The sequence below is a fragment of the Melospiza georgiana genome, chromosome 16 (genome assembly GCF_028018845.1).
Source record: "Melospiza georgiana isolate bMelGeo1 chromosome 16, bMelGeo1.pri, whole genome shotgun sequence".
NCBI lineage: Eukaryota > Metazoa > Chordata > Aves > Passeriformes > Passerellidae > Melospiza > Melospiza georgiana.
Window position 1 is genome coordinate 1,117,690 of NC_080445.1, and position 24,879 is coordinate 1,142,568.

The 24,879-nt window shown below is 66.6% G+C and overlaps 1 protein-coding gene across 2 annotated transcripts in view; it reads left to right on the forward strand.

The window, feature by feature from the left end:
- The first annotated feature begins 1,083 nt into the window (after window positions 1–1,083).
- The window catches only part of CASKIN1 (CASK interacting protein 1), a 31,895-nt gene continuing 8,099 nt past the window's right edge, over window positions 1,084–24,879 (forward strand). Inside the window, exons 1-13 of one of the 2 annotated variants that reach the window (XM_058035952.1) lie at window positions 1,084–1,238; window positions 15,925–15,976; window positions 18,160–18,257; window positions 18,359–18,504; window positions 18,587–18,682; window positions 19,129–19,259; window positions 19,330–19,438; window positions 20,027–20,135; window positions 20,230–20,324; window positions 20,405–20,522; window positions 21,893–22,108; window positions 23,917–24,024; window positions 24,148–24,266. In XM_058035952.1, the coding sequence (XP_057891935.1) occupies window positions 1,145–1,238; window positions 15,925–15,976; window positions 18,160–18,257; window positions 18,359–18,504; window positions 18,587–18,682; window positions 19,129–19,259; window positions 19,330–19,438; window positions 20,027–20,135; window positions 20,230–20,324; window positions 20,405–20,522; window positions 21,893–22,108; window positions 23,917–24,024; window positions 24,148–24,266 (1,491 nt within the window). In that variant the 5' untranslated portion in view covers window positions 1,084–1,144. The remainder of the gene's footprint in view (window positions 1,239–15,924; window positions 15,977–18,159; window positions 18,258–18,358; window positions 18,505–18,586; window positions 18,683–19,128; window positions 19,260–19,329; window positions 19,439–20,026; window positions 20,136–20,229; window positions 20,325–20,404; window positions 20,523–21,892; window positions 22,109–23,916; window positions 24,025–24,147; window positions 24,267–24,879) is intronic. The other variant, XM_058035953.1, reaches the window with a different exon arrangement.

Sequence of the window (24,879 nt, forward strand, 5' to 3'; positions counted from 1 at the left end):
GCCCGGGGCGGGCAGGGGGCATCGGGGACAGCCGGTTCCCTCCTCCATCTTCCCGTGTGCCGCGGGGCTGCAGCTCCCGGTGCCCGCACCCCGCGGCCCTGTGACCGCACCCTGGTGCCCAGCGCCGGTGCCCGACTGGCCCGCAGCCCTCTGGCCCCGTGTGCCCCGGCGCGGATTGCTGGAGCCGGGACCGCGCGAGGCTTTGAGCTGGGAACTCGTCCGGCAGGGCAGAAATTTGGGCTGATTCCGCGCGAATGATGTCGGTGCTCTGCTCTGATGGCACCGCGGGGACATTAGCGCCTCGTCCATCACCGGCCCCATTTCCTACCGGGCTCCTCGGCTTCCTCAGCCCTCGGCACAGCCGGGAACCCTCCGCAACCGTAATGTCTCGGTCGTTTCAGCCTTAAAAGTGAAGGGGACGAATGTCACCGGCCATTGTGTCAACAAAAGTGGAAAATGACGCGGTAATGAGCGCTTTATTTACAGAAATAAGGAATGCCGCTCCTGCCCGGATTCCGATATCGGCGCTGCTGCGATGGTCAGGCGGGACGGGGAGCGGCGAAGGGCGCCCCGGAGCCGGGCTGGGGAGCAGGGGGTGCCCCGGGAGGGGATCTGCTGGATCCCCCGGGACCCTCCCTCGGGAGACAGAGCCCCCGAGCAGCCGCGCTGCCCCTTCCCCTCCGGCCGCCGAGCCCCGCCAGCTCGGTACCGGCACGGCTGCGCGGCGGCGCCCACCGGGGCGTCCCCCGGGCCCGGCACCGGGGAGGGGATCCCCGCGCTCCGCCCGCAGCACCGGGCGGCCCCCGCCCTCTCCTCCTCCTCCTCCTCCTCCTCCTCCCGCTGCTCGTCCTCCTCCTCCTCCTCCTCCTCTTCCTCCTCTCCCGCGCTGCCCCCCGCGCTCCCGGTGCGGCCCCCCCGCCCCGCCGCGCCCCGCCCCGGGCGCCCGCCGCCGCCGCCGCCCCCGCCCCCGCCTCCGGAGCGGGCGGGCTGGGCGGGGGGGCCGCGCCGTGCCGAGCCGAGCCGTGCCGAGCCGCGCCGTGCCGCGCCGAGCCGCCCCCCGCCGCCCCCCGCCCCTCGCCGCGCCGCGCCGCGGAGGATGCTCGGGCCGTGAGCCCGCAGCCGGCAGCCCCGGCGCGGCGCAGCCATGGGCAAGGACCAGGAGCTGGTGCAGGCGGTGAAGGCGGAGGACATCGCGGCCGTGCAGAAGCTGCTGCAGAGGCCCAAGCCCGGCAAAGCCAGTGAGTGCGGCGGCGGAGGCGGCGGGGCCGGGCGGGGGGCGCCGCCGCGGGGGGACACACGGAGGGGGGGCGCGCACGGGCACCGGCGGCGGGCGCGGCGCCTCGGGGCCGCATCCCAGCGCCGCTCCCGGGGCCCGGCCGCGATGCCGCCCTGCCCGCCCCGGAGCATCCCCGGCCCTTCCCCGGCTGCGGCTCCGAGCGGGCGGGCGGGGACCGCGGACGTGCCGAGGACCCCCGGCGGCGGCCCGGGAGGGGCGGGGGGCGCTGCCCGGCGCGGCTCGGAGCATCCCCGGGCGCGGAGCGCTGCGAACGCTCCCCTCGCCGCTCCCGGGGCACCCCCGGCGGCTCGGGCTCCGGCCGGGCCGCCCTTGCCCCGCGCCCCGGAGCAACTCCGGACCCCCGGGAGCCGGGCCCGGTGCTCGCGGGGCTCCGGGCAGGGTTTGCGGCCGGGCGCGCCGCGTGTGCGTGCCGGGAGCGCGGCCGGGCCGGCGGGAGAGCGCCGGGGCTCGCTGCCCGCACACCCGCGTGTGTCCGCGCTGCCGCGGGCGCGTGTGCCGCTGTGTTTGGGTGCGTGGGGTGTTTGCGTGGCGGTGTGTACCCTGGCATCTGCGCGTTTGGCTGGGCTGTTGGTGTTCCTCGCTGAGGGGGTGTTTGGATGTCGCTCCCGGGTGTCTCCCGGAGCATCCCTGCGGCTGTGCCCGGCGCCGCGGGTGCGTGGCCAGGTGTGAGGCTGCGGGGGCGTACGTGTGCCGTGCGTGTGCGGCTCCGGGCGTACGTGTGTGTAGCTCCGTGAGTATCTACTCGCTGTAGGATGGAACTGCTCCGTCGAGGCGTTCCGCCCGGGACTGAATAATTCATGGTGCTGATGCAGCCGCAGGTTTCAGGCCTGGTGCCGGGGACGAGCTGGGCGGCCGGGGACGGTCCCTGGGTACGGACGGGGACCGCGGGGAGCGCTCGTGTGGCTCTGGGTCACTGGGCACACGGTCCCTCCGTTGCTGTGCCCACTGTCCCTCTCTGCAGGGCCGGCACTCCCCAAATGTGGGCGCCCCTGGAGCTGGGCAGGGCTGGTGATCTGTCCCCTGTCCCCTGTCCCTGGTCGTGCAGGGCCGTTTCTGGCCAAGCAGGGCCAGCGTGGGGCTCCGTGTCCTGGTGCTGAGCAGGGTTGGCATGGCATTCCCCATGTTCCTGCTCTGGTGTTGCATCCACCATGTCCACGGTGCCACATGAGGCCAACATGTGTTTCCTCATGCCATGCAGGGCTGGCGTGGCATGCTGTACCCCCTGTCCCCAGTGCCATCATTGCTGTCACTGCTGAGGGACTGGGCAAGAAGAACCTCCAGCTCAGAGCCCCCTTCATTCCCAACCCACCAGTCACTGCTGCTGCCGTGGCCTCTTGGGGCAGTGTGTGGGTATGGGCACAACGCCTGGCCTGTGCCCAGCAGTGTCCCCACACACCCTTCTCCAGCCCCTGCTGGCCTGGGCACACAGCTGGCGTTGCTGTGGGAACAACCAGAGGTGCTTGAGTGCCACCACCTTCTCCTGCATCCCTGTCCTTCCCAGGGCTCTGCTTCATCTCCCATGGCTGGGCCCACCAGGCAGGATGGCCGCGGGTGCCAGCAGTGCTCCCGTGCCAGGGTCACAGGTTAGGGACAAGGGACACTCGGTGGGGCTGAGCCTGCTGTTGGGGTGGATGTCACCCCTTTCCCTTGCTGGGCTGTCCATCCCCAGCTCTGCCGGACCCACAGTGCCAATGCCAGGCTTGTCTGGGGCCATTTCCCCACCGGACCCCGCTCTCCCCTGTGCCGGCGGGTGCCACGCGTGCTGTGGGTGCCGTGCTCCCAGCCTGGGGTGCTCAAGCACCTCTGGCCGTGGCGGTGGGGCTGGGGTGGTGCATGGAGCGGCAGACAGCGGGCAGGGCTGTCCCCACACTGTCCCCACGTCCCCTCCGAGTTCTGGTCCCACGCACGCCCGCGGCGCTCCCCGCGCGGCACCGCCGAGGTTTGTAACTTAGCTCTGTTATCTGATAATATCCTATTCATGTGGGGTTTAATACGCGAGATTTTGGAAATCCTTGCGTGAATTAGCGCGGGTTGCCATGGTGACAGGGGCCCCGTTGGTGTGAGTGCGGGTCCGGGCCGGGCCGGCCGCAGCGCGCACCGCGCCTGCTTCGGGCCATCCATAATTGATGAGGTTGTCTGAAAGTTGCGCAAATCAGATGCAGGGATTTGGCAGCAAACTGTTTCCCTCCCTGTCCCCTCCTTCTCCGTGCTACCTCGAAGAAATGTGGTGACTTGGCGTTTTCCCCTCGGCTCCAGCAGCCTGGCATGGGATGGCATGGGAGCGTGGGGTGTCTCCAGGAGCGCTGTGCCCGCTGTGCCATCCCTGTCCTGGGCACCTGGGGCTTTGGGCGGTGGGAGAGGAGCTGTGCCATGCTGTGCCATGCAGAGGATCCACAGTTCCGTGGCTGTGGAGGGTTGGAGCGGACTGGATCCTTCCCTGCCCGGGCTCATCCGCGTTGGGAATGGCTCCTGTGTGGTGCTGCCGGTGCTGAGTGTGGGACCTCCAGCCAAAGGATCCTCTGCTCCAGTTTCTCCTCCAGCCAGGCTGGGAGGCTCTATGAAGCACTTCCACCCATGGCAGCTTCGTGTGGCCGCGGAGATGTCCCAGCACGTGGCCCTGCAGCGGCAGGACAAGCACCCAGCACGGCAGGAACTGGCTGTGTGGCTGGAACCCAGGGCTGTGACCTGTGGGGCTGTGCTGCCCTCCCCATGCCTGGTCCTCAGAGCCACCCTGGTCCCCCAGGTTGCCATCAGGACTCGTGTCCTGGTGTGCTGTTGGAGCTCTGGGGCCACCCAGGGCTGGGTTAGCCAGGGCAGGGGGCAGATCTCTGCATCCCCTGTGTCCTGCCACATCAGGGTAGCCCTGGATAACCCAGCCCAGCCTGGCCCCACTGCCCAGGGTGCAGATGCTGAGGCCTGGGCAGCTCTCAGTGTGCCCCCGCTCTGGGCAGGAGAGCCCTGTTCCTGCAGTGCCACCTGGGCAGGGCTCTGAATGCTGCCCCGTGTGTCACTGGCAGCAGCTCTGATGTCTTGGGGCTCGTCCCATCAATCCTGTCCTGCTGCCATGTGTGTCACTGCCCCGTGTGTCACTGCCCCGTGTGTCACTGGCAGTGACACTGGCTTGTCCCATCAGTCCTGTCCTGCTGCCATGTGTGTCACTGCCCTGTGTGTCACTGGCAGTGACACTGGCTTGTCCCATCAGTCCTGGCCCTGCTGCCATGTGTGTCACTGCCCCGTGTGTCACTGGCAGCAGCTCTGATGTCTCAGGGCTCGTCCCATCAATCCTGTCCTGGTGCCATGTGTGTCACTGCCCTGTGTGTCACTGGCAGCAGCTCTGATGTCTCAGGGCTTGTCCCATCAATCCTGTCCTGCTGCCGTGTGTGTCACTGCCCCGTGTGTCACTGGCAGCAGCTCTGATGTCTTGGGGCTTGTCCCATCAGTCCTGGCCCTGCTGCCATGTGCAGGGAGCAGGTCCTGCCCTGCCTGGGAAGGGACCTCAAAGCTCAAAGGAGCCTCAAAGTAAGAACCCCCGGTGTCCTGCTGTCCCTGGGGAGCCGTCCTGGGATGTGAGTGGAGCTGCACTGGCTGGGTGGGGACGTTCCTTCACTGGTGCTCCAGGATTTGGGGACAGTGGGCAGCAGAGCCAGAGCACCTGGGGACGTGGGCTCTGGGCAGGGCCTCGCCAGCTGCCTCCTGCCCTCCCGTGTGTCCTCCTGCACAGTGGCCAGTTAATTCTGGCTTTTCTTGCCTGCATTTGATTGCATTCATAATCTGCTCTGATAACAGTATTTAATAAAACCGGGCTAATATGGTGCAGTTAGGAAATGTCTTTGACATTTTACAATTCAATTTCCATGCAGTAAAAGGCAGGGCAGATGCAAATCCAATTGTGGTGCAGTGCCCAGGGCACACGTGGCCGGCAGTCGCCGGAGCTGCCCGGTTCCCCCGGCCTTGGGAGAGAGCAGGAGCCTTCCCTGGGAGAGCAGGAGCCTTCCCTGGGAGAGCAGGAACCTTCTCAGAGAGCAGGAACCTTCCTTGGGAGAGCAGGAGCCTTCTCAGAGAGCAGGAGCCTTCTCAGAGAGCAGGAGCCTTCTCAGAGAGCAGGAACCTTCCCTGGGAGAGCAGGAACCTTCTCTGGGAGAGCAGGAGCCTTCTCACAGAGCAGGAACCTTCTCAGAGAGCAGGAACCTTCCCTGGGAGAGCAGGAGCCTTCCCTGGGAGAGCAGGAGCCTTCCCTGGGAGAGCAGGAGCCTTCTCAGAGAGCAGGAGCCTTCTCTGGGAGAGCAGGAACCTTCCCTGGGAGAGCAGGAGCCTTCTCAGAGAGCAGGAGCCTTCTCTGGGAGAGCAGGAGCTTTTCTTGGGATGCAGCCATCCCTGATGGCCCCTGCTGCTGCTCCCTGGGCACTGGGCAGAATCTCCCTGCCCACAGAGAAAGCCAGGCAGGGATGAGCAGGTGATGGTCACTGGAGCGCTGGAGCCCCGATGCTGCTGTCTCTGGAGCCATCAGTGCAGGGCCGTGCATCCCCCATGGCACGGCCAGGCTCTGCTCCCACGCCTCCCCTGTGCCCTTGGCAGGGACGGAGGGGCAATGCCCAGGGGATGGGCTGGGGCACAGGGGCAGTGCCAGCAGGGGGAGGTGATGGTGATTCCCAGGCGTGGCCCGGGCTGTGCTCTGAGCCCTGCTCACAGGCAGGCTCCCCCAGCTGCTGCCCAGCTCCTCCGTGTGTCCCCCATCAGCCTCTCGGGGCTCCCAGCCCGTGTGAAGCCTCGCTCCCAGCAGGACTTGGCAGGGAAGTGTGGGCTGGAGTGTGCCAAGTTTCCTTCCGCAGGGGCACCATTGCCCAGCCCGGGGTGGCTTCTCATCATTTTACATTTCCTGCCTCCGTGGCTGGGCAGAGCCGTGCGTGCACACCCTCAGTGCCCCCTGCCCCCAGCACAGCCCCGTGCCCAGGCTGGCTGCAGGGTCCCTGTCCCTGCTCTGGGGGATGGTTGGCAGCTGCCATGGAGGGGCGGTGAGCCGCGGGTTGGCAGCTCCGTTCCCAGCTCCCTCCTGGCCTGGATTTCTCTCAGCAGTCCCGAATGCCCCTGGCTGGGCACCAGCAGCCCTTTGGCAGCCCCTGTGCGGGGCTGTCCCACAGCTCTGTGCGCACCAGGGCCTCGCTGCCCCTGTGCTGGGGTGGCACTGGGGGGGACACGGCAGGGCCACCCGAGGGTGGCAGGGCTGGCACTGAGCAGCTCTGAGTGCTGCGGGTGCCCTGAGCTCCTCTCCACAGCCGTCCCAGTGGCTGCCAGCCCAAGGTGGTTTCCAGTAGCCAGGCTGGCGTCTGGCTCCTCTGCTCCTCTCTGCGCTCTGTTTAACCCTTCCTTCCCCTCCCCAGCTGCTGGGAATGGCTGTGATCAGTCCCCTGCCCATGTTGGTGTGCCCAGGTACCCCCAGCCCCTTCCCACACGTCTGCAGAGGCTGCAGCAGCGGTGCCTGGGGATGGCAGCTCCGTGCTGCTGTGCCCAGGGCCCGGGTGGGTCCCACAGCGGTGCTGGGTGCTCAGTGGGCACATCCCTGCCTCATGGCAGGTGGGAGCTGTGGCAGGGCTGGGGGTGAGTGCTGCAGGGGACAGCCCAGCTCTTGGGTGATACCTGAGCTTGTTTCCCACAGTTCTGTCTGTCCCCATACTGGTGCTGGCTGGTGTGTGCTGGGAATGGTGCTCAGCACTGTTGGGACAATGTTGGAGAATAAATTTGCTGATTTTTAATGACTGGTGCTGGTCCTGCTGGGCCAGGCTTCCCTTCCAGTGAGGGAGAGGCACTGGGAAGCAGAACTCAGGAGCGCCTGCATGGACACTGTTGTTCTGCCACTGTTTTGTGTCCTGTCCCTGGCCAAGTGCGCTGCAAGGGTGGGCCATGGCCAGCAGGTCACCGAGCCAGAGTGCAGCGCTGATGTCCCCTGTGCCCTGGCTCACCATCCCGTCCCACATCTGGGGCACTGGGTCTTGCCCTCCTGGTTCTCCCCTGCCCGGCAGGACGAGGGCTGGCTCATCCTGCCCGGCTGAGAGGGATCTTTAAGCGCTAATGAAATGTTAATAGTATTTTCCAACTCAATCCGGGAGTAGAAAATGAGGTGTTTAACGCTGGGCTCTGCAGCGACAGGAGCAATCAGCCTGAGAAATGGGAACTGGGATGCAGAGCTGGCCGGGCCTCTCCCGACTGCTCCCCGGTGACGGACGGGTCCCGGGGCTGGCACCAGCCACCCGGTGGGGCAGCACCGTGCTGGGAGGGAGAGCGGCTGGCAGCGAGTGCCAGCTCTGCCCGGCTCTCCTTGGGTGTCCCCACAAGGTCACCGCCAGCACCTGGAGAGCGCTGAGCAGGTGGAGGGGGCTGTGGGGCTGGGGTGCCCCAGGGTGCAGCAGGGTGAGGGGACCCCAGCGCTGTGCCCTGCCACGGTCATCTGGAGATGGACCGAGCTGGAGACGGTGCCCAAGGAGCCCCCACAGGCTCTGCTCCTCGGCACTCGGGTGGCTGGGGGCTCCTCCCGTGTGCCCACGTGTGCCCCTCTGCATCCCTGGGCATCCATTGGTGTGCATCCTGTGTGTGCCCAAGCTCCTGTGCATGCTGTGCGTGCCCCTGTGCATCCTCCGAGTGCCCCAGCCCCTGTGCATGCTGTGCGTGCCCCTGCGCATCCATGTGAAGGCGTGTGCATGCTGTGCCCATGTGCCTCTGCCCCGTGCCCCCTGTGCCTCTCGCCTGCCCGGCCATGGGGCCGAGGGGCCGAGGGGCCGGGCCCCGGGCACGGCGGGCTCGTGGCGGCGGCAGCAGCCGCTGATCCCTTCCAGATGTGGCTGCCGGAGCTCCCCGAGAGGCCCCGCGGGTTCCCGGCCGCGGCAGCCGCTGGAGCAGAGACAAAGCGGCGGCGGCTGCCCGGCTCCTGCATTGCAGCTGGGCTGTTTACGGCAGCGCGCTCCTCGCAGCCCTGCAGCGGCACAGCCCCGCTCCCGGGTGTGCTCAGCGGCTGCCTGAGCCTCGGCCCTGCCAGCCCTGCCAGCCCTGCCAGCCCTGCCAGCCCCTGCCTGTGCCCGCCGTGCTGGGGGCACTGGGGACACTGGGGGTAATGGGGGCACTGGGGGCACTTGGGACACTGGGACGGGTCCTGCCAGCCCTGTGCCTGCCCTGCAGCTCTGCCAGCCCCCTGGGAGCAGTGTGAGGCCTCCAGCCTCGCTCCCCGTGCTCCTGGATGATGCAGGGCATGGCCTGGCTGCACGTCCCTGCTGCCCACCCACCCTGGTGGTCGCTGGCACACCCCTGAGCTGCCAGGCCACAGAGCTGCCCGTGCCTGTCCTCCATGCCTGCCGGGAATGGAGCCCTGGAGCAGAAGGTGGGCACGGTGCCCCGGGCGGGGATGAGGACAAACCATGGCTCTGGAGGCACCAGGTTCAAACGGAACCCAGGGCCTGTTTAGCTCTGCATGGCCGGGAGCTCAGAGCCAGCGCTGCAGCAGCCCCCGGAGCCTCTGAGGGATCTGGGCTGCCTGCACACAGATGTGCACACACTCAGGGCACACCAGGAACTGACCTGGGCCGCCTGCACACAGATGTGAACATGTGTGCACACCAGGAACTGATCTGGGCCGCCTGCACACAGATGTGCACACATGTGCACACCAGGAACTGATCTGAGCTGCCTGCACACAGATGTGCACACATGTGCACACCAGGAACTGATCTGGGCTGCCTGCACACAGATGTGCACACACTCAGGGCACACCAGGAACTGATCTGGGCCGCCTGCACACAGATGTGAACATGTGTGCACACCAGGAACTGATCTGAGCTGCCTGCACACAGATGTGCACACACTCAGAGCACACTGGTCTGGGCCGCCTGCACAAAGATTTGCACACATGTGCACACACTCGAGGCACACCCTGAGCTCCCAGCACTTCCCAGTGCTGCTGCACCGTGCCGGGTTCATGGGAGGCCAGTGATCAGCGCCTGCCTTGGTTAATGGTGCTTTGAGATGCACAAAGCTCCGGTCCCGCCCTGCAGCCAGCGTGGACAGGGTCCCTCCTGCCAGGGGATGAGGAGGGGGAGGAGCTGGGGAGGATGAGGATGAGGATGAGGATGGGGATGGTGATGGGGAGGATGGTCTCTGCCCAGGGTGGAGGTGAGCAGTGTGTACCCATCTCTATCTGCTCCCGTGTCCCAGGAGGTGCAGTGCCAGCCGTGCTGGGATGGATGGATGGATGGACAGACACAGGTGACAGTGGCCCTGAGCAGCCACGTGCCCATCCCTGCCATGCCAGCCTCGCTGTGCCAGCAGCAGCTCCTTCCAGCCAGGGTGATTATTGAAAATTACCTGTTTGCCACAGGCTGCCAATTAGGGCTCCCTGTAAGCGACACCAACATTCATTTCCACAGAGACGAGCGTGGGCGTGCGGCTGGCACCAGGCACGGCAGGCTCTGGCACCAGGCACGGCAGGCTCTGGCACCAGGCATGGCAGGCACTGGGCACCAGGCATGGCAGGCACCGGGCACTGGGTACAGTGGGCAGCTGTGATGCTTGGTGCTGGTCCCACAGAGCCGGGCACAATCCCTCGTGTCCCACCCATGTCCCCCTGTCACATCCCTGTCCACATCTCTGTCCTGCCCATCCCCGCTCTGCTTCCCCACATTCCTGGGTGCCCTGGGCCGAGTCACCAGGGAGCCCCTGCCCAGCGGAGCCCCATGAGGTACTCGGGGCTCTGGGGGGCTGGCACTGCCCAAAGGGGTCCGGCTGATGCAGCGTGGCATGGCCTGGCTGCACGGCACCACACAGCAAAGGTCAGGTGAGGATATGGCTCGGGAGTACAGGGGGAGAGTGGGGATCTCCCTCCACGGGAGCTGCTGGAGGGTGCTGGGCCCCCTGGCCAGCCCCAGCCCTGGTGGGTCGGCTCTGCCCTGGGTACACCCGTGTCCCCTGTCCCCGCCTGCCCTGGCAGCCCACAGGCTCAGCCCCGCGCCATCCCGAGGGACTGAAAAGTTTCCTTTTTGTAAAAATAAAAGCATCACAGTGGAGTCCCTGCTGCCTCTTGAAAGCTGCATTTAAGCTGCTTCCTGCAGCCCCAGGGAACAGCGCTGCGCGGTGACTCAGGCTGCCAGAGCCCAGCCAGCCTCCAGTGCGGATTTCACCCCTCCTTCTCCAAAGGGTCTGCCGGGGACGGGCATCCGGAGCACCTGTACCTGCGCTGGGCACATGGGCAGCCTCCCCCAAAAGTGCCTTGGGATTTGGGGAATGGCTGGGGATGGGCAGAGGGGCACACAGGTGTGGGTATGCAGTGGTGATAGGCAGTTGTTATCCAGCTGTGGTGGGCACTGGGGTGTGCAGCTGTGATGGGCAGTTGTTACCCAGCTGTGGTGGGCACTGGGAGGTCCAGCTGCAGTGAGAGGTGTATGTCCAGCTGTGGTGGACAGTGGACATCCAGCTGTGGTGGACACTGGGATGTCCAGCTGCAGTGAAAGGTGCGTGTCCAGCTGTGACGGGCAGTGGACATCCAGCTGTGATGCACAGTGAGGGTGTCCAGCTGCGGTGAGCGATGTCTGTCCAGCTGTGGTGGGCAGCAGTGATCCAGCTGTGCCGAGTTCTGCCCTGCAAGGGCTCCATCCCATCCCAGGCACCCCTTAGCCCCAGGCAATCCCTTTCCCTGCACAACGAGCCTCCCGGTGCATTATTTATACAGTCCTGATCGATCGGAAGATGATAACGGCTTCATTAGCATCTGAGCATGGCGGCCCCAGCGCCTGACACGACCTTGGCTGCAGGAGTGCCAGCTTTTCCCTGTTAGGACGGGCTCCCCTTGGCTGCAGGAGTGCCAGCTTTTCCCTGTCAGGACCGGCTCCCCTTGGCTGCAGGAGTGCCAGCTTTTCTCTGTCAGGACCGGCTCCCCGGTGTCACCATCATCACCGGCCCCAGCCAGGGCTGCTGTGGCTGCCTCGGTGGGGTCCCCCCATGGCACAGGCCGCCGTGGGGACCCCGTCCTCGCAGTGAGGAATGAGACCCCCCCATGGCAGGGCTCCTCGTGCGGTGCCCGTTGTTTGCGTGGCGCTCGTTAGCAGGGATATAATTAAGAGCAGCTATTTTGGATGCTTCCTTTATCCGGCAGCTCCCAGCGATGCCGCTGCAGGATCCTCCCCCCTGTCTCTGAAACAGGCGCTTGCCTCGAATCTCTTCCCTGTGGGTTTTGGCTGCTCGTGGGGTCCTGTTGTGCTTGTGGGGGCACACGCAGGGCTCTGGCCGCCCATGGGAGCTGGGGAGTGGGGAAGCAGCAGGGCCGGGGCTGGGGGGCAGTGGGGTCACTGCAGAGGGGTCAGGGAAGGGATGGAGAGGAGGATTTGGGGGTGCTCCTGTCTGATCCGCTGCTGCCACGCTGGGGAGGGGGCAGCAATGCTTTCCCCTCATTAGGAAGATGTTGATTTAGCAGAGGCTGGAGCCATCTGCTTGGAGCAGCCGCCTGCTGCCTGCCGGGGAGCTGGGTGAGGATGTGCTTCGTCAGCGGGGGCTTGGCCGGGAGCCCCCACGCTCGGGCCGGGCATCGATCGCTGCTGGCGCTGCGCTGGCTGCGGAGGCTGGCACAGGAGCACAGGAGGGGGTGCTGGCAAGGGACAGGAGCCCCCCGAGCAGCCCCTCCACGTGGGGCCGTGGCCTTGGACACGTGTGCAGGGAGGGGATGGAGCAGCCGGGCACAGAGGGTTCACTGCAACCTGCATTGGGGCGCCCAGAGCTGTGCTTGGCCACTGGGGCATACACCGGCCACCTGGGCACAGGTGTGTCCATACAGCAGGTGAGATACCTGGGATATCTGGAGCAGGGACTGGGCACTGTGGTCTCCCTGTGGCATGTACTGGGATTGCTGCTTGGGCACAGGGGTCTCCACATGGCCATGCATCACAGTGCCCAGAGCTGTGTTTAGGCACAGGGGTCTCCACGTGGCCATGCATCGCTTGCCCACAGCTGGGGTTGGGCACAGGGGTCTCCATGTGGCCATGCATCACAGTGCCCAGAGCTGTGTTTAGGCACAGGGGTCTCCATGTGGCCATGCATCACTGTGCCCACAGCTGGGGTTGGGCACAGGGGTCTCCATGTGGCCATGCATCGCTGTGCCCACAGCTGGGGTTGGGCACAGGGGTCTCCATGTGGCCATGCATCGCTTGCCCACAGCTGGGGTTGGGCACAGGGGTCTCCACGTGGCCATGCATCGCTGTGCCCATAGCTGGGGTTGGGCACAGGGGTCTCCATGTGGCCATGCATCACTGTGCTCACAGCTGGGGTTGGGCACGGAGGTCTCCTCATGGCGTGCTCCAGGACACCAAAAGCAGCTGCCAGGCGCAGTGCCAGGAGCCCCGGTGACCCTGGGGCGGGGCACAGCGGGTTCCCGTGCCCAGGCCCTGCACGTGCCAGCTGCCCGTGCGCCGCTCACACCGCGGTGCCCGCCGGGGCCGGGGCTGCCGCGGGGCCGGCGAGGAGCTCGCTGCACGCGGAGCGCCGGGCTCAACCCGAGCGTGATGGAGCTCCCGCAGTGCCTGTGTCTGAGGAAAGGCGTTCCTGGAGCGGAGCAGAGCAGAGCAGGCCGCTCCCGCCGCGCTGTTTACTCCGGCAGGCGCTGTTTATGGCTGGTGTCGATGGCAGACGCTGCGGCTCCCGCTGCACCGCACAGCCCACGGTGCCAGGGCCTGTGTGTGCCCCCCTTCCCTGGGGCTGCCATCGTAATCCAGGGCTTTGTGGGGTGCAAACCGCTCTGAGAGCCGTGGAGAGCTGGGCCGTGAGACACCAGGGCAGCCCTGTGATCGTACACGGCACAATCATCACCTGAGCGGCCCATGGGGAGCCAGAGGGGACATTGGGGTGTCCCAGGGATGGTGGCGGGGATCAGGCTGTCTGAGCAAAGATGTGCCACCCCTGATGGCACTGCATGGAGAGGGCAGGATGGTGACTGCAGGTGCTCGGTGCTCCCTGCCACCCCCCAGGGACCCCAGCAGAGAGGACAGCCAGGGACACGCTGGGTGCTCACTGGCAGTGTGGCCATGAAGGAGCTCTGCTCTCCTCCGCACCGTGCCCATCTCCTTTTGTAGCCGATATTTTTAATTGGAAGCACTGGGCTCCCTTCTCTCTGCCTTGTTAGCGGAGGAATGTTCCTTGTCATTAATTCCCAGCCATTAATGAGCTCTCCTGGCTCTTGTTGCCCCAGACTGGCTGCAAATCTCACTGTGGACCTGGTGGCCAGGGCAGCCATCCTTCCTTCTCCTGCTCTGGGAACCGGGGTTATTCTGAGAGCCCAGCTGGGCTCCGTGCTCCAGCTGCCTTCGGCACGCTGACGGCCACTGCCAGAGCTCTGAGGAAAGTCAAACCAGCGCATGGCTGCAAGTCACTGACTAAGCACTTGGCACGGGCAGCGATGGAAGTGCTACACGGAGTTTGGCAGCCGCAGCCTCTCCTGCAGGTGCAGGGAGGGAAGATTTGCCGCTGCTCTGCGCCGGGGCCATGGCGGTTTGGTGATGCCGAGGGTGCCACGTGCCTGGGGATCACCAACGGCATCACCGCTGCACCCTGGTGCCCGGGCACTGCCCCGTGCCAGCCCCTCGCTGGGATCCGCCTGTGGGAACGGCCAGGCACCGCAGACCCGCTGACAGCGTCCGTCTGTCCGTCCGCCCGCAAGGCCCCGTCGCCCGTCTCGGGGCCCGTCTCGGGGCCGCAGGCCGGAGCCAGCGCTGGGCACGGTGCCGCTCCTGCGCCCACGGCTCCTTTTGTCCGCTGGCCCTGGCATCCCTGGGGGCAGCTCAGGCCCTCTCCTGGGAGCTGGCTCCTGGCGCGGGCAGCAGCGGAAGCGGCGCTGGGCTCCTCTCCACGGGGCTGAATGGCACCTTTGTTGGGGACGCTGGGGCAGCGCGGGGCTGCGGGACCGGGGCAGTGCCGGTGCCACAGGGGCTGTGCCAGGGACCGGGGCAGTGTCAGTGCCGGTGCCACAGGGGCTGTGCCAGGGACTGGGGCAGTGTCAGTGCTGGTGCCACAGGGGCTGTGCCAGGGACTGGGGCAGTGCTGGTGCCACAGGGGCTGTGCCAGGGACCGGGGCAGTGTCAGTGCCGGTGCCACAGGGGCTGTGCCAGGGACCGGGGCAGTGCCGGTGCCACAGGGGCTGTGCCAGGGACCGGGGCAGGGGCAGTGCTGGTGCCACAGGGGCTGTGCCAGGGACTGGGGCAGTGTCAGTGCTGGTGCCACAGGGGCTGTGCCAGGGACTGGGGCAGTGCTGGTGCCACGGGGGCTCTGCCCACCTCTCATGTGCAGCCCTTCCCAGGGGAGCACGGTGATGCTCTGGCAGGGATGGGATCCGGGGGTTTCTGTGGCATTCCTGTCCCTCACCACACCCTGGGGACCCCAAGGTGTCCCTGTCCCTCTCCGGGCACCCTGCAGTTCTCCTCATCTGGGAGGGGACCCTGGGCACCTGGTGGCTGGAGGGTGGCTGCTGTGGCTGGTAGAACCTGTCCTCTGCAGTTGTCACCTGTCACACGGGGCTGTGTCAGCACCAGCAAATGTCCTGCAGCTCGGACAGCCGGGCAGCCCTGGAGTGCAGGGGGCAGCCAGCTCTGGGTGCCAGAGCCTCTGTCCTGGGCCCATCCGTGCTGTGTGGCCTGGGCAGGGCTGGCTCAGCCTGGCACCCCTCCCCAGGTTTGAGGTCAGGGCTGGACACAGCCACCCCTCCTGCTGCCGGTGCCCTCTGAGCCCCGTGTGCCCATGCAGAGGCTCCTGGGCTGTGGCACAGCCCTGTGCCCAACAATCAATAACCACAGGGACGCTCACAAGGGGACACGGCAGAGGGGCAGAGAGCAAGGCCGTGGCCAAGGCGCACAGGGAGTGTCTCTGTGGCCCTGCACTCCCTTTCCCTGCCCGAAGCAGCCCCTTCCAGGCAGCTTCTCCCAGCAAGAGCTTGTCCCTGCCTTCGAGTGCCTTTGGGTCCCGTCCCAGGGCTCAGGGCTGGAGCTGTGCTCGCTGTGCTGGGCTCAGGGGCTGCTGTGTGGGTCCCCTGTGGGGCTGGAGCTGTGCTCGCTCTGTGGGTCCCCTGTGGGGCTCTGCCGTGCTGCTCCCACCCTCCTCTTCCTCCTGCTGCTCCTGCTGTGGGAAGAGCAGCTCGCTGGAAAGCCTGAGTGGCATTTTTCGGGTAAATCTTATGTAAATCTGGCTCCATCCTTCCTCGTGCTGCTAATTGGATTGCCCCGGCGCGGTTTCATTTCGCAGAGGGTGGGGAGGGCAGTGCAGGGGGCTGGGGTACAGGGGGATGTGCTGAGCTCTGCCCAGGGGGGGCTGCAGGGGCCATTCCAGAGCCTCAATGGGTGAACGAGCCAGGGGAACATTGCCCAAGCAAACCAGGGCAGAATGGGCAGAACCAGAACGGTGCCAGGAGGAGCCCCCGGGCTCTGCCCCCTTCGGCAGGGCCCCCACCCTGAGCCTGCAGGTTCGGGCAGCCCCACTCAGCACCTGTGCAGCTGCAGGGAGCCCCAGCCTTGGTGTGCAGGGAAACCTGGAGCTGCCAGCACGTCCCCTCCCCGGAGTGCCCCTGACCCTGCACCAGCCTCCCCCTCTAACACCCTGTCCCCTTCCCTCCCTTCCAGAGCTCCTCGGATCAGCCAAGAGAGTCAATGTCAACTTCCAGGACACGGACGGGTGAGTGGGAGCCCCAGCCCGGGTGTGGGTGCTGTGGGGTGCTGTGGGAGTGCCCGGGGTCTGTGTGGCAATGCCAGGCTCCCCGAGCTGCCAGCCCCAAGGCTCTGGCCCCGTTAGCCCCCGTGGCTGAGCCCTGCCTGCACCCAGAGCCGGAGCTGGAGGCAGGGCAGGGCTGTGCCCACATCTCACCCCACTTTTCCCAGCCCTGGGGAGCTCAGCCCTGTGGGGAGCTGGGTGGGAGAGCTGTGACCCCGCCAGGCACGGGTGATGCTGCACAGCCACATCCAAGGAGCAGGAGCAGCAGGAAGGGGCTGCAGACCACCCTGCTAATGACACTAATGAGGCTGCAGGGAGGCCACGGGGCCCTGCACAGGGGGTGCTGCCCTGGGAGTGCTGCTCGTGGGGCTGGGCAGCAGCTGCCCCCAGCTCCCCCTGCCCCAAGATCCCCCTTGAGCGGGGCAGCAGCACCATGTGACGCCACTTGTTCCCTCTGCTGTGCCAGGGCAATGCCAGGGAGAGCAGCAGAGCGGGAGGCCATGCCCTGGGGATGTACAGCCACGGCAGCCCGGCTGCCTCCTCATCCTCGTCACCAGGGTGGCGGCAGTGGGCATCCCCCGGTACCTGCCAGCTCATGGCTGTGCCAGGGGCAAGGGGCACCACCCCAGGGGCCACCTCAGGCTCAGCAGAGCCAGCAGGACGGAGCAGCAGGGCTGAGCATCGTGGCAGGGCTGGGCAGCTGCAGGCAGGGCCGGCTCGTGTCTGGCTCCTGGAAGGCTCAGGGGGTGCTGAAGCACAAGGGGAGCAGCGTCCAGCCTCAGGCACTGCTCCTGGAAAGGATGCCTGGGATGCAGGCTGCAGCCTGGTTCTGCTCTGTGTGAGCTCAGCCAGCTCTGTGCCTCAGTTTCCCCATCCCGGCAGTGCTGGCTCGTTCCTGGCTGGGAGTGCTGTGGGTGAGCACCGTGCTGGTGTCCCTGCATGGATGACACTGTGCTGGTGTCCCCACATGGGTGACACCGTGCTGGTGTCCCTGTGTGTGTGAGCACCGTGCTGGTGTCCCCGTGTCAGTGAGCCCCGTGCTGGTGTCCCCGTGCTGGCCCCGGTGCCCTGCTCCCCTGCTCCCCTGCTCGTGGCCGAGGTGCCCGGCTGGGCCAGGAGGTGCCCGAGGGAAGCCCCCGAGGCAGCCGCGGGCCGGGCTGCGATTTGCACCATCTTGAGCAGATCTGAGCAGGGCGCTGGAGCGGAAAATGTTGACATTTCCCAGGCAGACGCTGGGGATCGGCCTCCTGTGCAGGCTGTCTGCTCACATCGCCGCGCCCCGCTGGGGACGGCAGCCACCGCTCCTGGGCACCGCCGTGCCTGCGGCCTGCTTCCCGTGGGACCTGTGCCCTCAGCCTGGGGCACAGGGCCGGGGGATTGTCACCCACAGCCCCGCGGGCACCGGGGAACGGGCCCGGGGGGATTGTCACCCACAGCCCCTCGGGCACCGGGGAACGGGCCCGGGGGGATTGTCACCCACACCTGCCCCTCGGGCACCGGGCAGCCACAGAGGTCAGCGTGTCCTGGGGGCTGCCATGCTCCAGTGGTGACACCGGGGTGGCCCTGGGGACGGGATGGGGACGCTGTGCAGCAGCACGGTGGTGCCAGCGCAGCCACACGGAGGAGGATGCCTCTGCCGGGAGCACAAGTAGGTCAGCTGCTGGCCTGCTTCCCAGGCGGGAGCCTCGGGAGCTGCCAGAGCAGAGGGGTGCGGGGCCGGGGGCTTTCCCCACCCCAGAGCTGGGCACGGCAGCGGGCACGGCAGCGCTGCCATCTGTGCTCGTGGGGCCAGCCTGGGGGAAGTGGGTCACTGGGGAGGGGGCTCCCCGGTACCCCCACCCTCCGTGCCTGCCCTACCCTGCATGGCCCCACTGCTGGGGCCAGCCTGGGGAAGTGGGTCACTGGGGAGGGGGCTCCCCGGTACCCCCATCCTCCGTGCCCGCCCTGCCCAGAGGGGTCTCAGCATTGCCAGGCCTGCAGCAGCTCTCACCCCAAAGCCCACAGAGGGATAGCGGGTGGCTTTCCCAGGGACATGGAGGGCAGGGCAGCCCCGGGTGCTGCAGAGGGGCGGGTTTCAGGCTGTGTGCTGGGCAGGGCTTGGCAGGGCTGTGAGGGGACAGTGGCCCTGACACCAGCCCGCTGCCCAGGTTCTCAGCTCTGCACCATGCGGCACTCAACGGCAACATGGAGCTCATCTCGCTGCTGCTGGAGGCACAGGCTGCCGTGGACATCAAGGACAACAAAGGCGAGTCCCGGGTCCCTTGTCCTGTGCCCCTGCGGGCCCTGCCCGCTGCCTTGGCACATGGAAGGCTCACACGGGAGGCTCACAGCTTCCTGCCCCTGCAGGCATGAGGCCCCTGCACTACGCAGCCTGGCAGGGCAAGAAGGAGCCCATGAAGATGGTGCTGAAGGCAGGCTCCTCTGTGAACATCCCATCAGACGAGGGCCAGATCCCCCTGCACCTGGCGGCACAGCACGGGCACTACGACGTGGTACGGAGGGCACGGGGCTGGCGGGGGGGGTGCCACCCCTCCAGCCCTGCCCTCACCAGGCCGGGGTCTTGCTTGTCCCCAGTCGGAGATGCTCCTGCAGCACCAGTCCAACCCCTGCATCATGGACAACTCGGGCAAGACGCCCCTGGACCTGGCATGCGAGTTTGGCCGGGTCGGGGTAAGTTCTCACGGGGATGGGTGTCCCCAGAGGAGCACTGGGGGGGAACAGGGGCACTGTGAGGTCCCGGGAGGGGACAGGGGCACCGTGAGTCCCGGGGGGGGACAGGGGCACTGTGAGGTCCCTTGGGAGGGGGACGGGGGCACTGTGAGGTCCTAGGGGGGAACAGGGGCACTGTGAGGTCCCGGGGGATACAGGGGCACTGTGAGATGCCAGTGGGGAACAGGGGCACTGTGAGGTCCCAGGGGGGACAGGGGCACTGTGAGGTCCCGGGGCAGCTGGAGGGGCACAGGGATGGCCGGCACTGGGGCAGTTTGGTGCCAACACCATTGCAGGAGAGCTCTGGCTGCTGGCAGGGGGAGGCAGGGGCCAGGGGCCGGGGGCTGCAGCCCGGGGGCGGCCGAGCCGCCCTTGCAGCCCTGCTCCGTCTGTGTTTGCTGAGCCAGGTGGTCCAACTGCTCCTGAACAGCAACATGTGCGCGGCGCTGCTGGAGCCCAAACCGGGGGACACCACCGACCCCAACGGCACCAGCCCGCTGCACCTGGCCGCCAAGAACGGCCACATCGACATCATCCGGTGCGTGCCGCGGGCAGGGGGGGCAGCACCCGCGCCCCCCGTGCCCCCCTGACCCCGCCGTGCCCCGCAGGCTCCTGCTGCAGGCTGGCATCGACATCAACCGGCAGACCAAGGCGGGCACGGCGCTGCACGAGGCCGCGCTCTGCGGCAAAACGGACGTGGTGCGGCTGCTGCTGGATGTAAGGGCCCCCCTCGGCACCCCCAGACAGCCCCAGGCACCCCCAACCCAGCCAGGAAGGGGGGACCCCACAGCTGGGGCTCAGAGCAGCCTGTGCAGCTCTCCCTGGGAGCAGAGCTGAGGGTCCTGGGGGCATGCACCAAGGCTCTGAGGGTCCTGCAGGGGATGCACCAAGGCTCTGAGGGTTCTGGAAGGGATGCACCAAGGCTCTGAGGGTCCTGCAGGGGATGCACCAAGGCTCTGAGGGTCCTGGGGGGATGCACCAAGGCTCTGAGGGTCCTGGGGGCATGCACCAAGGCTCTGAAGGTCCTGGGGGCATGCACCAGGGCTCTGAGGGTCCTGCAGGGGATGCACCAAGGCTCTGAGGGTCCTGGAAGGGATGCACCAAGGCTCTGAGGGTCCTGGGGGCATGCACCAAGGCTCTGAGGGTCCTGGGGATGCACACTGAGGGGTGAGGGTCGCAAGGGGGGTACACACGAAGGTCTGAGAGCTGTGCCCTCCAGCTGCTGGTCTGCTGGTGGCCTAGGGAGTCCCAGGGGTGGCAGGACGGGGACCAGCCTCCTCCCAATCCCTCTCGGTGCCATTGCAGAGCGGGATCAACGCCCACGTCAGGAACACCTACAACCAGACGGCTCTGGACATCGTCAACCAGTTCACCACCAGCCAGGCCAGCAAGGAGATCAAGCAGATGCTGCGGGGTAGGGGGTCGGAGGGCGCACGGCGGCCGCGCTGGCACGGGGACGCCGGGCTGGGGGTGCCAACTGGCCGCCGACGCCCCCGTTCCATCCGCAGACGCCTCCGCAGCCCTGCAGGTCCGGGCCGTCAAGGATTACTGCAACAACTACGACCTGACCAGCCTGAACGTGAAAGCCGGGGACGTCATCACCGTGAGTGCGGCCGGGGGGGCCGGGCACGGCGCGGCGGCGGTGCCAGCCCCCGGCCCGGCCCTGACCTGGCGCGCCCGCAGGTGCTGGAGCAGCACGCGGACGGGCGATGGAAGGGCTGCATCCACGACAACCGCACCGGCAACGACCGCGTGGGATACTTCCCCTCCAGCCTGGTGGAGGCCATAAGCAAACGAACAGGCAAATAACCCCCCCAGACCCCCAGCCCCGGGGAGCCCATCCTGGCTTGGCGGGCACCGGGCTGTGGGGCTGCAGCGGCCAAGGCAAAGAGGGGTGATGCCCCTCGTGCGTGTGGGGTTGGTGTCCCCGCCGTGGGCACGGGGATGGTGCCCAAAGTGTGTGGGGTCAGCGTCCTCGTGGTGCCTGTGGGGCTGGTGCTCCCATCCAGTGTGCGGGGTCCGCGTTCCTGTGCTGTCTGTGGGGTTGGTGCTGGCAGCCCTGGGGTGTTTGGGGTCGGCCCTGGCTGCCCTTGGGCTGGGGGAGTGTTTGAGGTGCTGGGAGGTTGGTGCATGAGGAGATCCAGGGTTTGGGGGGACTGGCACGGCAGTGGGGTGGCAGGAGCTGGTGCTCAGGGTCTGTGCGGAGGCTGGGCACACAGAGAGCGTCTTTCCAGCCAGGGCCATCTCAGGGATCGGCCCCTGCTCCCCCGCCCTGTGGCTGCCTGTTCCCATCCCCATTGCCATTGTCATCCCTTCAGGCTCCTGGGGGCGTCTGCAGCCCCCTGGGCTGGTCCCTCTGCCAGGAGAGTCCCAATGGGGCTGGTGCCTCTGCAGGCAGCACTGAAAGGCCCCACATCAACCATCTCACCCCTGCCCTGGGACTGGATCCTGGGGGCAGCCACACCATGGGGCCACGGGCAGGGAATGGTGGCACTTGAGCAGCGTCTCAGGAGCCCGGCAGCACAGGTGGCTGCTGGACAACCCACAGCACCCCTGGAGGCACCTGGTGCTGGACAGGCAGGGCCAGAGCCACCCTCCAGGTGTGGGTCGTGTGCCAGTAGCAGAGATGCCATCCATGACTCATGGGCTGTGCTCTGTGGCTCCTGGGCTGCAGCTGGCCCACGGCAGTGCCAGCCGGGCTGTAGGTTCTGTACCCACCCCACTGGTGGCAGCAGTGTGAGGTGCAGGCGCTGTGTCACAGCTCACCCCTGGACACGGGGGTGGCAGTGCTGCGGCCCCAGCCCGGCCCTGCCTGCAGCCCCACCGCCCTGGGATGGCCCTGCAGGGAGCAGGACCCTCAGCCTGGCTGTGAGAGCCTGTGAGCCGACCCTGGGGCTGTCCCAGGGATGTGTCCGTGCCCTGTGCTGGGCTGTGCCTGTGCTGAGCTCCCGCTGCTGCTCCTCAGCCCTGCTCCGCATCACCTGGGTCCCGATTCCGGCTTCTCCACGTCCCTTTGGTCGCATTTTTGATTTGCTGCCTTCTCCCCCCTTTCTTTAATTTTCTTTTATTTCCTTTCCTTTTTTTTTTTTTTTTTTCTTTTTTGGCGGCACCGAACGTGCCTCTATTATTTTGATTCTTTTCATTTTGTCTCTTGTTATGTTTTATTATCAGGTTCATGGGAGACTGTAACAATCCCCCAACACTTCCAAAAGATCTCGCTCCCGGCTTACGGGGCTGCTGTGCTAAACGGTGACGCCTCGTCCCATCCGTTCCATTCCCTGCCTCCACCTCCACCTCCACCACCACATTCCCATCAGACTCTTTTCAGTTCCTTTGGCTATCACAGGCTCTCCCCTAGCAGTGCCGACGAGCCGCGTTACGGACAAGGTAGTTCACCGCTCGCTTCGTGCTCTCCATGGATTTTCCTTTCTCTCCCTCTAAAGCGTGTGTCGAGTCCTTTCTCTCTGCTCGGCCTCTCGCCCCCACGGGGGCTGCAGGGCGCGTGTGTGTGTGCATGCAGCGTGTGCATGCGCGTGCATGCGTGCAGCGGGGGCGGCGGGGGCACTCGGGTGGCACGCGCTGCCACTGCTCCCTCCACACCTGCGCCGGGGCTGCTGGCACAGCGCATGCCCAAGGCACAGCCACCCTCCCCACCCCGGCGTCCCTGTGCTCCTTTCCGGGTGCATGGGCACCCCCATGGCAGGGCTGGCAGCGCAGTGCCGCAGCTCAGTGCCACAGTGCAGTGCCACAGCTGAGTGCCACAGTGCAGTGCCACAGCTCAGTGCCACGGGCTCAGGGACCCTCTGCTGGCCACAGGCTCCCTGCAGGGCCCAGCTCTGAGCAGGTCCTGGCTGTGCACGCAGAGCTGGAAGGGGCTGTGGCTCTGGGGCTTTGCCAGGGGATGCCCTCAGGGCTGGCTCAGCGCAGGCAGAGCCCAGGTGAGCCCTGGGGACCGTCCCCAGGACACAGGCAGGTGACAGATGCTGCAGGGCTGTGCGTCAGGAGCACCCAGGAGCAGGGATTGCAGGGGTTCTGTCCTCCATGGCTGGGGCCAGGGCTCTTTGCACATGCCCCGGTGGCAGTGCCTAAGGAGGTTGTGTTGGGGGGCACTGGGTGGCCCTGCTGGCACCAGGGACAAGGGAGCACTTCTTTGCCCTGGGGCTTTCTCTCCTGCTGGGATCACATGGAGCTGCACTAGCCCAGACTCCTCTTGGTGTGAGCGTGGCATGTGCAGCTCAGGGATGTCCCAGCCTGACTTGGTGAGGCTGTTTGTCCCTGCTATGCTCCTTCAGTGACTTTATCACCTGGTACCACCTGTCCCCTGCTATGGCTGGTGCTGTTGGGGCGAGCAGCTCCATGAACAGAACTGGCCTGGTTGGCAGTGGGGTGACAATGTCCCACAGCTGGTGGCGGGGTGGCAGTGCCCCATGGCTGGCAGGACAGTGCTGGGGCCGTGGTGGGGCCGTGGCAGCACTGGCCCTGTAGGGCTGTTGTCCATCTCACCTGATGCTGTTTTCCCCCTGCACTCGGAGCTGGCTGTCCCTGGTGCAAGTGGGACCTGGCAGAGGTGGCCAGCACAGGGAGCTGGTGAGGAGCCATGCCCTGCCCCAGAGGAGGACCAGGTCCTTTCATCCACTGCTGTGTCCCCTGTGTGTCACCTGGGTTTCAGCACCCAGTGTCCCCACAGATGGGTGCAGGCAGCTGCAGGGACATGGCCAGCACGGCCTGGGACAGGGGACGGTGGGGTGGGAACCTTGGTCCCCACTGCCTGAGTTTGCCCAGCTCCCTTTGCTCCCTGCACTGGTCATGTCCCCATCCTGTCCTGTGAAGGGATGGCACAGTCCCTGTCCCTTGTCCAGGCTCTGCCAGGGCACTGGATCACCCCACCATGGGTCTGTCCTGGCTGGCAGCGAGGAGGGGATGCTCTGCACGATGGAGCCCAGGACAGGTCACTGTCACCTCTGCCAGCTTGGGGTGGGACAGGGCCCTAGGATGGCTCTGGCATCCCTGGGCATGGATACAGCCGGGGTCCCCACACCTTCCCTGTGGGGCTGTTCCCACCCCGTCCCTGTGGAGCTGCTCCCACGTGCAGCAGTGCCAGTCCCGGGGCCGTGGTCACCTCCCCGTGCCACAGCCGTGCGAGGCGGGCACAGTGCCACACGCCTGACAGCCGCTCTCTCTGCTCTGCCACCAAGGGTCCCGCGGGGCCGACATGAGCCCGTCCCACCTGTCCCCGTCGCAGGGCGGATCGGCCACGGCAGCGCCCGCCGAGGAGATCTGGGTGCTGCGGAAACCCTTCGCAGGTACGGCACTGGTGGGACGTGCAGCGCGTGCCAGGACGCGGCGGTGGCTCCGCGGGGCACTGCCACGCCGTGGTGTCCCTAGGAGCGGGGCACAGAGCCGTGACAGCTTCTCCCCTGTTGCAGGTGGTGACCGCAGCAGCCTGGGCAGCACGGGCAGCGTGGCCTCGGCGCGCAGCTCGGGGAGCGGGCAGAGCGCGGGCAGCGGGGCGCACGCCCTGCACGCCGGCTCCGAGGGCGTCAAGGTAAGGAGAGCCCCGAGGCGGCCGTGCCAGCTGCTGCTGGCTGCACTCTGCAGCGTCTGCTGCCTGCCCGACCTCAGCTGGTGCTTGATAGGGTGCTGTGCAGTGTCATCGATACCCGTGTGCCACCAGCTGCGCTGTCACCAACAGCGGCCACCAGCGTGTCCCCGCCAGCTGGCACCTGAGTGCTGCCTGGGCAACCTGGGCTCAGGCCCTGCGAAACATTCCACAGGTCCATGGGGGCTGCTGTGCCATGTCTCTGCTGCCACTCGCAGGGGCCTCTGCACCATGCTCTGTTCTGCACACACTGCTGCCACCAGCCTGGCACACTGCCACCATGCACTGCTGCCACTGGCCCAGCACACTGCAACCAGCACCATGCGCTGCCACCACCATCATGGCACACTGCCACCATGCACTGCTGCCACCAGCACCACGCTGTCACCAGTGCACTGCTGCCAGCGTGACACACTGCCAGCAGTGCACAGCCGCCACCATCCTGGCACACTGCCACCAGTGCACTGCTGCCCCTGGCATAGCACACTGCAACCAGCACCATCCACTGCTGCCATTGCAATGGTACACTGCCACCAGTGCACTGCTGCCACCAACATGG